The following is a 15,332-nucleotide window of genomic DNA, read 5'->3' on the forward strand; positions in this document are numbered from 1 at the left end:
TTAGCTCTGGGCTCTCCTCTCCTCCAGTCTGCCTGGTCTGTAGCAGTTAGCTCTGGGCTCTCCTCTCCCCCAGTCTGCCTGGTCTGTAGCAGTTAGCTCTGGGCTCTCCTCCCCCCCAGTCTGCCTGGTCTGTAGCAGTTAGCTCTGGGCTCTCCTCCTCCCCAGTCTGCATGGTCTGTAGCAGTTAGCTCTGGGCTCTCTTCCAGTCTGCCTGCTCTGTAGCAGTTAGCTCTGGGCTGTCCTCTCCTCCAGTCTGCCTGCTCTGTAGCAGTTAGCTCAGGGCTCTCCTCTCCTCCAGTCTGCCTGCTCTGTAGCAGTTAGCTCTGGGCCCTCCTCTCCTCCAGGCTGCCTGGTCTGTAGCAGTTAGCTCTGGGCCCTCCTCTCCTCCAGTCTGCCTGGTCTGTAGCAGTTAGCTCTGGGCTCTCCTCTCCCCCAGTCTGCCTGCTCTGTAGCCGTTAGCTCTGGGCCCTCCTCTCCTCCAGTCTGCCATAAATCTGATCAGAGGGGAGACGTTTCCATTAGAATAAATGGCAGCCTCTCAGAGGAGAAGTAAGATTGATGGTTAATGTTAAATGGTATTAGCCGTGCAGTTTAAATATTTAACCCAGCCTTATCATAACTGTTCTTAACACTTAAAGTAATATACAGCCCAGGCCTGGCTGTGTGTGTGGACCTGTATCACATATATCTTCTACAGATCAGCTCCGTCTAGTCTACTTCACTGTTGTCCAATGGCTGGCTGTTATCCACGGAAGTCTTGTAAAGACAGAGTTATTTCAGGTTGTGTTCAGGATTGTCGGGTAATTCATTGTGTTTCAGTATTGTGATATGATTTCAAACCATCTCTACTGCATGGAAAGAAGATTTTGGCATATGCCGGGATCTCCGGTTATCGATTTTGATTGAACAATTGGCTCTGCATTTTACCAGTGTTTGACTACCAGGTTCACGCGATTGAACTGGGGACTGAGTTTTACCACAGAGGCTCAGAGGTTTACTGTAGTGTTAACCACAGAGAGAGCAGGTCTAGGTTTACTGTAGTGTTTAACCACAGAGAGAGCAGGTCTAGTTGTACTGTAGTGTTTAACCACAGAGAGAGCAGGTCTAGTTGTACTGTAGTGTTTAACCACAGAGAGAGCAGGTATAGTTGTACTGTAGTGTTTAACCACAGAGAGCAGGTCTAGTTGTACTGTAGTGTTTAACCACAGAGAGAGCAGGTATAGTTGTACTGTAGTGTTTAACCACAGAGAGAGCAGGACTGGGTTTACTGTAGTGTTTAACCACAGAGAGAGCAGGTCTAGGTTTACTGTAGTGTTTAACCACAGAGAGAGCAGGTCTAGTTGTACTGTAGTGTTTAACCACAGAGAGAGCAGGTCTAGTTGTACTGTAGTGTTTAACCACAGAGAGAGCAGGTCTAGTTGTACTGTAAGTGTTTAACCACAGAGAGAGCAGGTCTAGTTGTACTGTAGTGTTTAACCACAGAGAGAGCAGGTCTAGTTGTACTGTAGTGTTTAACCACAGAGAGCAGGTCTAGTTGTACTGTAGTGTCTAACCACAGAGAGCAGGTCTCTCCTCCTGCCCTTGGCACGGCCCTCTCACCTGAAGGTAAATGTTTATGACTGGCTCCTCATTAAAACAGAGGCCATTAATGAGCCCAATTAAAACAATGGTTTCATCTCACACCAAATGAAACCCGGCCCTGTTTATTGGGGCTGGGGATAATGGAATCTCAGACTGAGGGAAGAAGGATGTGATGTTAACCCTGTCCTGCCCAAACTAGATGGACACAATGGGATCATCTCTTGTCTCTTGATTCTTAACATATATAAGTCCTTGGAAGGAGGGTATATTCACAGACATGTTTGTCATTTGTGAGGGATCTTTACTAGTACTGCCATGCAGCTTTGTACCCATTTCCAGAAAGTTCAACTCACTCAAGAAAAAAGTTAAACTTGGAGAATAGAAGTCTATGAAGTTGCATTTTCTAGTTGTTAGAGTTTGTAAAAGGAGCATTCCCCTCCGTCTGAGAGATGTATATTCGAACAGCTGAACTCCTACGAGGATCCAGTGGGCCGGATCAATGGCCTCGATCACCACGGAGAAGACGGAACGTTTGAATATCCCTCCCTGATTGGGCCAGAGCGCTGGGCCTGGGGATCGATAGGAGGCAGCTGAGCACCCATTGATTGGCATTGCCCTTTTCAATAGCACTGATAGCCCGTTCTCTCTCCTCTCTCTCTCCTGTATAATAATTGTGAAATAATCACTGGAGCTGTTAGCAGGTAAGGGGTGTGTGTGGAAGGCGGACAGGGGCTCTGCTGTGGACCAGATAGATAGGAGATTCACAGACAGGGCTGCTGGAGCTGCCTGCATCAGCATTATGAGGAATAATGGACTGTTCTGGTCTGAACCATTAGCTAGTGTTCTCTCTCTCTCTTCTCACTCCATTTCTCACTCTCGTTCTCTCTTGTATCCATCTCTTCCTTTGATTAGTTGGTCTAGCTCTCTCTCTCTCTTTTCTCTCCATTTCTCACTCTCGTTCTCTCTTGTATCCATCTCTTCCTTTGATTAGTTGGTCTAGCTCTATCTCTCTTCTCTCTCCATTTCTCACTCTCGTTCTCTCTTGTATCCATCTCTTCCTTTGATTAGTTGGTCTAGCTCTCTCTCTCTCTCTCTCTTCTCTTTCCATTTCTCACTCTCGTTCTCTCTTGTATCCATCTCTTCCTTTGATTAGTTGGTCTAGCTCTCTCTCTCTCTCTTTTCTCTCCATTTCTCACTCTCGTTCTCTCTTGTATCCATCTCTTCCTTTGATTAGTTGGTCTAGCTCTCTCTCTCTCTCTCTTTTCTCTCCATTTCTCACTCTCGTTCTCTCTTGTATCCATCTCTTCCTTTGATTAGTTGGTCTAGCTCTCTCTCTCTCTCTCTTTTCTCTCCATTTCTCACTCTCGTTCTCTCTTGTATCCATCTCTTCCTTTGATTAGTTGGTCTAGCTCTCTCTCTCTCTCTTTTCTCTCCATTTCTCACTCTCGTTCTCTCTTGTATCCATCTCTTCCTTTGATTAGTTGGTCTAGCTCTCTCTCTTTTCTCTCCATTTCTCACTCTCGTTCTCTCTTGTATCCATCTCTTCCTTTGATTAGTTGGTCTAGCTCTCTCTCTCTCTCTCTCTCTCTTCTCTTTCCATTTCTCACTCTCGTTCTCTCTTGTATCCATCTCTTCCTTTGATTAGTTGGTCTAGCTCTCTCTCTCTCTTTTCTCTCCATTTCTCACTCTCGTTCTCTCTTGTATCCATCTCTTCCTTTGATTAGTTGGTCTAGCTCTATCTCTCTTCTCTCTCCATTTCTCACTCTCGTTCTCTCTTGTATCCATCTCTTCCTTTGATTAGTTGGTCTAGCTCTCTCTCTCTCTCTCTCTTCTCTTTCCATTTCTCACTCTCGTTCTCTCTTGTATCCATCTCTTCCTTTGATTAGTTGGTCTAGCTCTCTCTCTCTCTCTTTTCTCTCCATTTCTCACTCTCGTTCTCTCTTGTATCCATCTCTTCCTTTGATTAGTTGGTCTAGCTCTCTCTCTCTCTCTCTTTTCTCTCCATTTCTCACTCTCGTTCTCTCTTGTATCCATCTCTTCCTTTGATTAGTTGGTCTAGCTCTCTCTCTCTCTCTCTTTTCTCTCCATTTCTCACTCTCGTTCTCTCTTGTATCCATCTCTTCCTTTGATTAGTTGGTCTAGCTCTCTCTCTCTCTCTTTTCTCTCCATTTCTCACTCTCGTTCTCTCTTGTATCCATCTCTTCCTTTGATTAGTTGGTCTAGCTCTCTCTCTCTCTTTTCTCTCCATTTCTCACTCTCGTTCTCTCTTGTATCCATCTCTTCCTTTGATTAGTTGGTCTAGCTCTCTCTCTCTCTCTCTCTCTTCTCTTTCCATTTCTCACTCTCGTTCTCTCTTGTATCCATCTCTTCCTTTGATTAGTTGGTCTAGCTCTCTCTCTCTCTTCTCTCCATTTCTCTTTCTTTCATTCTCTTTCTTTTTTCTATTAGGTTGTCTAGCCCTCTATGTGTCTCCGTTGGGAGAAGAGACCCTCTGAATGATGGCTGTGTTGTGTTGTTGCAGTGGCCCAGAAGATCGTGGCGACCAGGAAGAAGCAGCAGCTGTCCATTGGTCCGTGCAAGTCCCTCCCCAACTCCCCTAGCCACTCCTCTGTGTGTTCTGCACAGGTGGCAGCAGCAGTACACATCAGCCAGGTAGGTACACACACACAAATACATTTACCGACAGACACAATTTACTGACACATAAACAAAATGGCCACATTGAGGTCTGTTCCATATTTGTTCTTCCTCCCTCTTCCTCTGTCAGCGTTGTGCTGTAAGATGCTTCTCCCAGCAGCAGCAGCATCTCTCTTTTACCATGCACACACACACACACCGTCTACCACCCTGTCGTGTCTTCGACCCACACACACACACCGTTTACCACCCTGTCGTGTCTTCGATCCACACACACACACACCGTTTACCACCCTGTCGTGTCTTCGATCCACACACGCACACACACCGTTTACCACCCTGTCGTGTGTTCGATCCACAGTGCTCAGTCCCCCATCGATTTGTCATTAAGCCAGCATAATTCAGCTTGTCTCCGTAGCCCAGCTCATCCCCTGAGAATCATGGTTGTTTTCACAAAGTAACAGTACTTTCCTGATGCAGAATGGCCCTCAGTATGTCTTCAATGCTACCCATAATCCTCTCCCAAGCTGGGGCTCTTGTTGTACAGTAGATTGTTAAGGAATCTAGGAGGACTGGTAGAGGTTATGAGTGACACAGATCTAGTGTATGTTATTATGAAGAGGAGATACTGTACCAGCTGTATACTAGTGTAATGTCTGTTATTATGAAGGGGGGATGCTGTATACTAGTGTAGTGTCTGTCATTATGAAGGCGGGATGCTGTACCAGCTGTATACTAGTGTAGTGTCTGTTATTATGAATGGGGGATGCCGTATACTAGTGTAGTGTCTGTTATTATGAAGGCGGGGTGCTGTATACTAGTGTAGTGTCTGTTATTATGAAGGGGGGATGCCGTATACTAGTGTAGTGTCTGTTATTATGAAGGGGGATGCTGTATACTAGTGTAGTGTCTGTTATTATGAAGGGGGGATGCCGTATACTAGTGTAGTGTCTGTTATTATGAAGGGGGGATGCTGTATACTAGTGTAGTGTCTGTTATTATGAAGGGGGGATGCTGTACCAGCTGTATACTAGTGTAGTGTCTGTTATTATGAAGGGGGGATGCTGTATACTAGTGTAGTGTTTGTTATTATGAAGGGGGATGCTGTATACTAGTGTAGTGTCTGTTATTATGAAGGGGGGATGCTGTATACTAGTGTAGTGTCTGTTATTATGAAGGGGGGATGCTGTACCAGCTGTATACTAGTGTAGTGTCTGTTATTATGAAGGGGGGATGCTGTATACTAGTGTAGTGTTTGTTATTATGAAGGGGGATGCTGTATACTAGTGTAGTGTCTGTTATTATGAAGGGGGGATGCTGTATACTAGTGTAGTGTGTTATTATGAAGGGGGGATGCTGTACCAGCTTTATACTAGTGTAGTGTCTGTTATTATGAAGGGGGGATGCTGTATACTAGTGTAGTGTCTGTTATTATGAAGGGGGGATGCTGTATACTAGTGTAGTGTCTGTTATTATGAAGGGGGGATGCTGTACCAGCTGTATGTTCAACTTTCTCTCTTTCTCACGATCACACTTTTTTATATTGTTCTGTCTCTTTCTCTCTGTTTATTCTCATCCATAATACACTCATTCTTTCTGAACTAAGTTAGTGTTACGAACACAGTACATAGAAGTGTGTGTTTCTCTGTAGCAGACCAGTAATGGCGGCAGCCTGAGTGACTACTCCTCGTCAGTCCCCTCCACCCCCAGCACCAGTCAGAAGGAGCTACGCATCGACGTCCCCCAGACCACCAACACCCCCACGCCCGTCCGCAAGCAGTCCAAACGCCGCTCCAACCTCTTCACTGTGAGCCCAGATACACACTCACACACACACACGCACACAGGACATCTTCTTCTTCACTGGGAGCCCAGATACACACACACACACACAGGACATCTTCTTCTTCACTGGGAGCCCAGATACACACACACACAAACACACACAGGACATCTTCTTCTTCACTGGGAGCCCAGATACACACACACACACACACACACACACACACACACACACACACACAGGACATCTACTTCTTCACTGTGAGCCCAGACACACATATACACACACACACACACACACACACACACACACACACACACACACACACACACAGGACATCTACTTCTTCACTGTGAGCCCAGATACACACACACACACACACGACATCTACTTCTTCACTGTGGGCCCAGACACACACACACACACACACAGGACATCTACTTCTTCACTGTGGGCCCAGACACACACACACACACACAGGACATCTACTTCTTCACTGTGGGCCCAGACACACACACACACACACACACACACACACACACACACACACACAGGACATCTACTTCTTCACTGTGGGCCCAGACACACACACACACACACACACAGGACATCTACTTCTTCACTGTGGGCCCAGACACACACACACACACAGGACATCTACTTCTTCACTGTGGGCCCAGACACACACACACACACACACACAGGACATCTACTTCTTCACTGTGGGCCCAGACACACACACACACACACAGGACATCTACTTCTTCACTGTGGGCCCAGACACACACACACACACACACACACACAGGACATCTACTTCTTCACTGTGAGCACACGCACACACACACACACAGGACATCTACTTCTTCACTGTGGGCCGAGACACACACACACACACACACACACACACACACACACACACACACACACACACACACAGGACATCTACTTCTTCACTGTGGGCCCAGACACACACACACACACACACACACACAGGACATCTACTTCTTCACTGTGAGCACACGCACACACACACACAGGACATCTACTTCTTCACTGTGGGCCCAGACACACACACACACACACAGGACATCTACTTCTTCACTGTGAGCACACGCACACACACACACAGGACATCTACTTCTTCACTGTGGGCCCAGACACACACACACACACACAGGACATCTACTTATTCACTGTGGTCCCAGACACACACACACACACAGGACATCTACTTCTTCACTGTGAGCACACGCACACACACACACAGGACATCTACTTCTTCACTGTGAGCACACGCACACACACACACAGGACATCTACTTCTTCACTGTGAGCACACGCACACACACACACAGGACATCTACTTCTTCACTGTGGGCCCAGACACACACACACACACACACACACACAGGACATCTACTTCTTCACTGTGGGCCCAGACACACACACACACACAGGACATCTACTTCTTCACTGTGGGCCCAGACACACACACACACACACAGGACATCTACTTCTTCACTGTGGGCCCAGACACACACACACACACACACACAGGACATCTACTTCTTCACTGTGGGCCCAGACACACACACACACACAGGACATCTACTTCTTCACTGTGGGCCCAGACACACACACACACACACAGGACATCTACTTCTTCACTGTGGGCCCAGACACACACACACAGGACATCTACTTCTTCACTGTGGGCCCAGACACACACACACACACACAGGACATCTACTTCTTCACTGTGGGCCCAGACACACACACACACACAGGACATCTACTTCTTCACTGTGGGCCCAGACACACACACACACACACACAGGACATCTACTTCTTCACTGTGGGCCCAGACACACACACACACACAGGACATCTACTTCTTCACTGTGGGCCCAGACACACACACAGGACATCTACTTCTTCACTGTTGACTGTATAATTAGATGTTCAATCGATGGATGTTAAATACATACATAATGATCTAAAGAACTGTTAAATGGTAAATGGCTTAGTGAGAATCTACGGGCCACACGGAAGGTTGTATGTGACCACCTTCTAGAATGTACAGACACATGCATCATGTCCACTTCCCAGTTCCTTAGCAACTTAGAGAGAGGTCAACAACTGGGTCAAGTTGACTCATAGACACAATAATAACCCCAGTCACCTCTAGCAGCCATTAGACGAGGCCTGTTATGTGGAGACTAGAAGAGGTCTGTAACAGACCTTAGTTCAGGCTCCTCGTTCAGACACTTTAGAGGGCCTAACTCAGGGCCTCTGTAACCCCTACTTGTTCTCCTATCTCCTTCTCCACAGTCTCGGAAGGCCAGCGAGCCAGACAGGGACAAGAAAGGACTGGAGGGCCGAGCAGACAGCATTGGAAGCGGCCGTGCTATTCCAATTAAGCAGGTATGATCAGATCTGGCCCTCGCCTGGCCAGCCGGCTGCTACGGGGATAATTAGGGTCCGGCAGCGCCGTATTGCTGATTTCCCGGAGAACGAGGGCTGCCTGTGATCAGAGCGTGAAGCCCAGACTCAGCCAGGCTCTCTCCGTTTGATGCCTTCTCCTTGATTAACAGCGAAAGCACACACTTGACATCAATTAGAGTTGGGGGTTCTCCTGGGTATTGAAATGAGATCATTAGTATAAGGAGCGGGACGGGATTTCACTCTCACTTTCTTTCACTCTCCCCTCTGTCCCCCCACCCTCACTGCCCCCCATCCTTCTCTCCTTGTCCAAAAAGAAAGAGGGGAGAGATGGTGAGAGGGAGAAGAGGCTAGCTAATGAAGTACAGTCTGCCGGCTGGCATATGGTCCTCCACTTCCCTCTTCCTCTACGTGCTTTTCAAAGCCCTGCCTTTTCCTGTGTGGCTGTGTAGCCGAGCGCTTTGATTGGGGCATCGGCAGGGGGGTAGGGGGGTAGGTAGGGAGGTGGAGAGGAAGGGGAGGGGTATCAAACCAGAGTGCTCAAGAGGCCCCCCCCCACTGTAATTGTGGAGAGATTGTTTGAGTTGGCCTTAATTTGTCGCAAACAAGCATGGAGCGAACCATGGAGGGGGGGGGCATCTCCTGTGAGCAGCTTCAACTGGAGTATAAGGAAATCAGCCAATTAGCGTGTGCTAATCACGGCCTCTCATATCAGCACGGAGGCCTCGTTTGTAATCCACTAATGAACAAATTGCATCTCTGATTAGGGGCCTCCTTTCAACGACGCGCTGCATTTGTTAGCAGCGCCGCGGTAGTTGTTAGTGCCGGGGCCGTGTCGCGCAGCTCGTCGAGGGAGACCGTGTCTCTGTGGTGCTGCTGCGCAAGGAGGCCCCCGCTGGGACAGCACAGCAGAGAGCAGAGTAAATTGTCTTGTCCCCTCAATCAGGGACGACATGATGTTTACTTGTGAGATGTTTACATGTATCCCCATACTCCCCACAGGAAGGAAATATCACTTTGAAGTAGCAACGGGGTCCTGTGTTATTCCCCAGCCGTCCAGTTAGCATGGACATCATAGCCTCTGATAGTGTTGCTCCTCTCTAAACTCTGATGGGAGCCTCTCATCAATCAGGATGGTCTATTAGTCACATAACCCAGTCTGCCATTCAGTCCAGTCTATATGTAGACAGTACAGAAGCAGAGCTTCATGTAATTGAGCTATGCATCCTATCTATGGTTAGCAGTGGTTTTAGTCTGCGGTGTGGCGGTAAACGGGGGAGGATGTGGAACTGGGAGGTGACTCAGAGGAGAGAGCCCAGGCACATACTCATTATGGTTTTTGAGCAGCAGAACAGAACACAGCTGTGTGTGTGTGTGTGTGTGTGTGTGTGTGTGTGTGTGTGTGTGAGAGAGAGAGAGCTTATCTCTGTGGAAACGACAATGACGATGTTGTGCTTTCTATGGATCAATGTTGAACTACTTGTCAAACATTTCTCATGTGATGAAGATGGATTGGATGAGCTGCGACACAGTGCCAGATATGTATGTATGTTCTCCTGTCCCTGTAGAAGAGCCTCTCTCTCACTCACACGTTGTCTCTGTCTGTCTGGCAGAAGTAGAATCCTCCTGGGTCCAGCCACTCAATTTGCATAACTCTTGTCAAGTCAATGGCTGATAATGATGTACAAATGAAGAGGACCACATACACATGTCACTGGTGGCAGATGGGGGAGGTGTGGCGTTAGCTGTGTGTGTGTGTGTGTGGATGAGTGTTTTAGAAAGATGACGTAGACTAACAGTCTTAAAGAACCCTCTATCATCGTATGGGTTCGGATGTGTCCTCTGTTGAGTCGCTCATTGTTTCCCCAACATGAGACATGGTGAGCCAGGCCCGGCACGACCACACACCCTCAGCCCACCTGACAGCTGCCAGCCCCAGACAGACCGAGGTTGGAGAGTAACACGTAGCCGGGAGCGCTCCGAGGCATCGGGCCACTGCTGCTTCCCTGTTTGAAGCTGGATGTTAATTGATTTGATCATTCCCCCTGGTCTTTCCTCTTGGAGAATGTGTATCTCTGTATGTGTCTCTCCATCTCCCCTCCTGCCTCTGTGTTGGCTGCAGGCAGACCTGTTCCCTAATTAGACTGTGTGTGGAGATGGCAGCAGCTTAGCTACCTGCCTCCCCATTAGCACTCTGTTTACACTCCATTTTAATGAGTGCTGCTGAGTCTGACTCCTCCCTCCACACACCACCTCACCTTTTTCTTGTTGAACACGTTCAGACCTGGTCCACAGTCTGCTACGACTCCATACATGCCAGCTCTCCCTCAGAGGGCTAACAACACAACTCATTCACTGAGAGGACGTGTTCCCTGACTGGCTCGTTTTGGTTGTCCTTCATTGTCTGTGTGTTGAAGAGGGGAGGAAGGGGACAGTCTTTAGTTAAATCACTTTGGCAGATGTCTGCTTCTGTTAGGTTGGCAGAGTCGCACGGCGGCTCCTTAAAGGTGCAGTCATAATCGGTGGTCAATTAAACACGCGATGATGAGGAGGAGGATGAGGATGATGAGGATGAATGTTATTATGAATCAGTGGTGTCAACAGCAACGCTGTTGGTTTTTGGCATCAGATCTTAACATGTTGTTCAGAAACTACAGGTAAAGGGCCCTTTGCTATAAATATGGGTGACTTGTGTGAGATCATTTGACTTGACATATGGAAGATAATGAGGGTAAACAGTAGAGAACGACAGATATGGGTTTTTAAGAGCCGATACCAATTTTTGGGGGTCAAGGACACCGATGGCTGATTTATTTTAGGGCGATAATCAATCTGATGACATTGGAGCATTTTGATGAGAAATGTTCCCAGAGAACCATGTGTGCAATAACAAATCAATTATACCATACAGTCAATTTGACTTGATCAATTTAACTACCCAACAACATAAAGGTGGTAATCGTGTATTTGAATGGTCAGTCTCTTGATAAACTGGGTACAATAAGATGGCTTAGGTCTACTCATAATACAGGTGGATTCATGTTCAATAGGAGTGTATGCCTGCGTTGAGCTCGTGTTGGTTGAGTCATTTTCCCAACAATTGTTTACAGACAGATTATTTCACTTATAATTCACTGTATCACAATTCCAGTGGGTCAGAAGTTTACATACATTAAGTTGACTGTGTCTTTAAACAGCTTGGAAAATTCCAGAAAATAATGTCATGGCTTTAGAAGCTTCTGATAGGCTAATTGACGTCATTTGAGTCAATTGGAGGTGTACCTGTGGATGTATTTCAAGGCCTACCTTCAAACTCTTTGCTTGACATCATGGGAAAATCAAAAGAAATCAGCCAAGACTTCAGAATCCAAATTGTAGACCTCCACAAGTCAGGTTCATCCTTGGGAGAAATTTCCAAATGCTTGAAGGTACTGCGTTCATCTGTTCAAACAATAGTACACAAGTATAAACGCCATGGGACCACACAGCTGTCATACCGCTCAGGAAGGAGACTCGTTCTGTCTCCTAGTGATGAACGTACTTTGTTGTGAAAAGTGCAAATCAATCCCAGAACAACAGCAAAGGACCTTGTGAAGATGCTGCAGGAAACGGGTACAAACGTATCTACAGTAAAACAAGTCCTAAATCGACATAACCTGAAAGGCCGCTCAGCAAGGAAGAAGCCACTGCTCCAAAACCGCCATAAAAAAGACAGACTACGGTTTGCAACTGCACATGGGGACAAAGATCGTACTTTTTGGAGAAATGTCCTATGGTCTGATGAAACAAAAATAGAACTGTTGGCCATAATGACCATCGTTATGTTTGGAGGAAAAGGGGGAGGCTTTCAAGCCGAAGAACACCATCCCAGATGTGAAGCACGGGGATGTCTGCATCATGTTGTGGGGGTGCTTTGCTGCAGGATAGACTGGTGAACTTCACAAAATAGATGGCATCATGAGGAATTGAAAATGATGTGGATATATTGAAGAAACATCTTAAGACATCGGTCAGGAAGTTAAAGCTAGGTCTTCCAAATGGACAATGACCCCAAGCATACTTCCAAAGTTGTGGCAAAATGGCTTAAGGACAACAAAGTCAAGGTATTGGAGTGGCCATCACAAAGCCCTGACCTCAGTCCTATAGAACATGTCTGGGCAGAACTGAAAAGGTGTGTGCGAGCAAGGAGGCCTACAAACCTGTCTCAGTTTCACCAGCTCTGTCAGGAAGAATGGGCCAACATTCACTCAACTTATTGTGGGAAGCTTGTGGAAGGCTACCTGAAAAGTTTCACCCAAGTTAAACCATTTAAAGGCAATGCTACCAATTACTAATTGAGTGTATGTAAACTTCTGACCCACTGGGAATGTGATGAAAGAAATAAAAGCTGAAATAAATCCTTCTCTCTACTATTATTCTGACATTTCACATTCTTAAAATAAAGTGGTGATCCAAACTTTTTACTCTGATTAAATGTCAGGAATTGTGAAAAACTGAGTTTAAATGTATTTGGCTAAGGTGTATGTAAACTTCTGACTATCTAATAAGGTGAAAGAAGTATCATACCAACTCATCCATAGAATCTACCCTGTAAAGACCTTTATTATACACAGATTTAAAATAGATATTGATAACAAATGTGTATTTTGTAATTGTGACCCAGAGACTCTTGACCATTTATTTTGGGACTGTTCTTATGTCAGAAGATTTTGGAGTGAATTCGACCATTTCTTTGACTATTAATGTTCATCTGAGAGACTCTGATGTTCTCTTTTATTTTGATCCAAATGATATGGACCCTGATTTTAACTTTCATTGTTAATTTGTTAATCTTTCATAGCAGGTTCTTTATCCATAAAATGGAGTGGGCGGAGAACCAAATATTATTTTGAAATGATCAGTAAGTGTAAAAACTAAAAATAAATAGCATAAAACTTGTTGATAAATGTAAAATGAATGTGTATATGTAATCCCCCTGTCTGTTAGGTTTATGTACTCTTGTTTATATATTTCTGTTTTGTTCATAATAATACAATAAAACATGAAAACATGTTTTTGTAACATGGGCATTTATGTTTTATATGTAACCTTTTATTTAACTAGGCAAGTCCGTTAAGAACAAGTTCTTATTTACAATGACGGCCAAACCCGGGCGATGCTGGGCCAATTGTGTGCCTCCCTATGGGACTCCCAATCACGGCCGGATGTGACAGTTTGTCTCGGGAAGGGAAAGACAAGTCATGTAGCTAATTAGAAATTAGCATTTTTTTTGCGTTATGGTTTACAAACCCACTATCACAAAGAAAGTTTCAGGGTAACGTTAGTGAACTGACGTTCATAACTAGCAACGGTAGCTCTCTGCTTAATATCGTTGATTAACTTACCTAGCAAGCAAGCTTCCTGTATGAGGTTTTGTTTATGCTGCAGACTGTATGGACATTGTTTTGCCTAACAGCAAATGAATGAACACTTTCAAAATGTTTACATTCTGTGTGGCATTGTTAAAGTGTGTTAAATGCAGCATGAGTGGGTAGCTACCCAGCAGCATAGAGGTTCCTCAAGGACAGGCGAACTAGCAATGAGTGGCGCCGACTAGCAGGAGAGGCAAGTGCGCTCGGGCTGTAAGGGGAAAATCGGCTATGCGGATGATCGTCGTTCTCTAAACAGATACGTGAGTGTGTGTGTTTGCATGAATTGCGTTGGTGTGTGTGTTCTTGGAGCTCTCTCCCAGGACTACTGACTCCCCAGTGTAGTTTATTTTCTGTTAGCCCAGATCTCATTAGGATGGGCTGTTGTTCTGACTCCCCCTCAAGGTGACTAGAGTTTGTGTGTGTGTGTGTGTGTGCGCACGATAAAGGCTGTGGAAGGAATAAGATGCCTTCATTAGTTAGATGGTGCTCATTAAAACCGAACACACTGCTAGCCTGGCCAAGCTAGGAGTTTTCAGCACACTGGACTTTTATAAAGAGGATGGGGTGGACTCCCACTCTGCAGCAATTAGACAACCCAAAGCCCCAGAGGTCCAGCTTTTCTCTCTCACACACACACACACACACACACACACACACACACACACACACACACACTCTGCGCTGAGTGTGGGTGTGACAGGGTCAGAAGTGTCACCTAGCTACACGCGTCAGGCTATCGTGGGTCCCTCAAAACATGGCCTCCACTGTGGTATTTAACCGTGCAGACGCTCTTCTGCGAGACTTGTGACTTCATTACCTCGTGGGATGTTTGTCTACAGCTTTATTGCTGTTTGGAACTTTTAGAATGTTGTTTTCTGTTCTAGGTCCCGTGTGGCTCAGTTGGTAGAGCATGGCTCTTGCAACGCCAAGGTTGTGGGTTCAATTCCCACAAGGGAGCAGTATGGGGGAAAAGTATAAAAATGTCTGCACTCACTACTGTAAGTCGCTCTGGATAAGAGTGTCTGATAAAATGACTCAAATGTAATAAAAAAGATGAATGTAGTAGGGTCATGATGGGGCCAGTGACTGCTGCTATTACCGGGTATTTTACCCAGGATGCAACAGCCATTCTAAGCGTCTTCTGTTAGGGGCTGAGGGCTTCTTTAAAAGGCGAGCGGACATCGGCAGCTTTGTTTACAGACGTTGTTTACGGTGGCGTCTCTGCGGACATCTGCTCCTCGCTCCTAATTAGCCCGTAATTACCGAAGAGATGGAGACACTCGCTTTGCCAACACGTCTCTTTCAAATGAATTTACTGTTGACTTAGACACCGGGGCTGTTGGCCTAGACAGAGGGGCTGTTGGCCTAGACAGAGGGGCTGTTGGCCTAGACACCGGGGCTGTTGGCCTAGACACCGGGGCTGTTGGCCTAGACAGAGGGGCTGTTGGCCTAGACAGAGGGGCATGGAGCAGCAA

The 15,332-nt window shown here is 46.2% G+C and overlaps 1 protein-coding gene and 1 non-coding gene across 7 annotated transcripts in view; both read left to right on the forward strand.

The window, feature by feature from the left end:
* Nucleotides 1–15,332, forward strand: part of agap1 (ArfGAP with GTPase domain, ankyrin repeat and PH domain 1) — a 193,011-nt gene that overhangs the window by 85,945 nt on the left and 91,734 nt on the right. For 4 of the 6 annotated variants that reach the window (XM_031813531.1, XM_031813525.1, XM_031813527.1 and 1 more), the window contains 3 exons: nt 4,103–4,233; nt 5,870–6,025; nt 8,336–8,428. In XM_031813531.1, the coding sequence (XP_031669391.1) occupies nt 4,103–4,233; nt 5,870–6,025; nt 8,336–8,428 (380 nt within the window). The remainder of the gene's footprint in view (nt 1–4,102; nt 4,234–5,869; nt 6,026–8,335; nt 8,429–15,332) is intronic. The other 2 variants (XM_031813526.1, XM_031813528.1) reach the window with 1 other exon arrangement.
* trnaa-ugc (transfer RNA alanine (anticodon UGC)) lies at nt 14,743–14,814 on the forward strand. Its single transcript has one exon. It is a non-coding gene; the product is annotated as a tRNA-Ala (tRNA).

The sequence above is a fragment of the Oncorhynchus kisutch genome, unplaced genomic scaffold (assembly GCF_002021735.2).
Source record: "Oncorhynchus kisutch isolate 150728-3 unplaced genomic scaffold, Okis_V2 Okis05a-Okis16b_hom, whole genome shotgun sequence".
In the NCBI taxonomy this organism is placed as follows: Eukaryota; Metazoa; Chordata; class Actinopteri; order Salmoniformes; family Salmonidae; genus Oncorhynchus; species Oncorhynchus kisutch.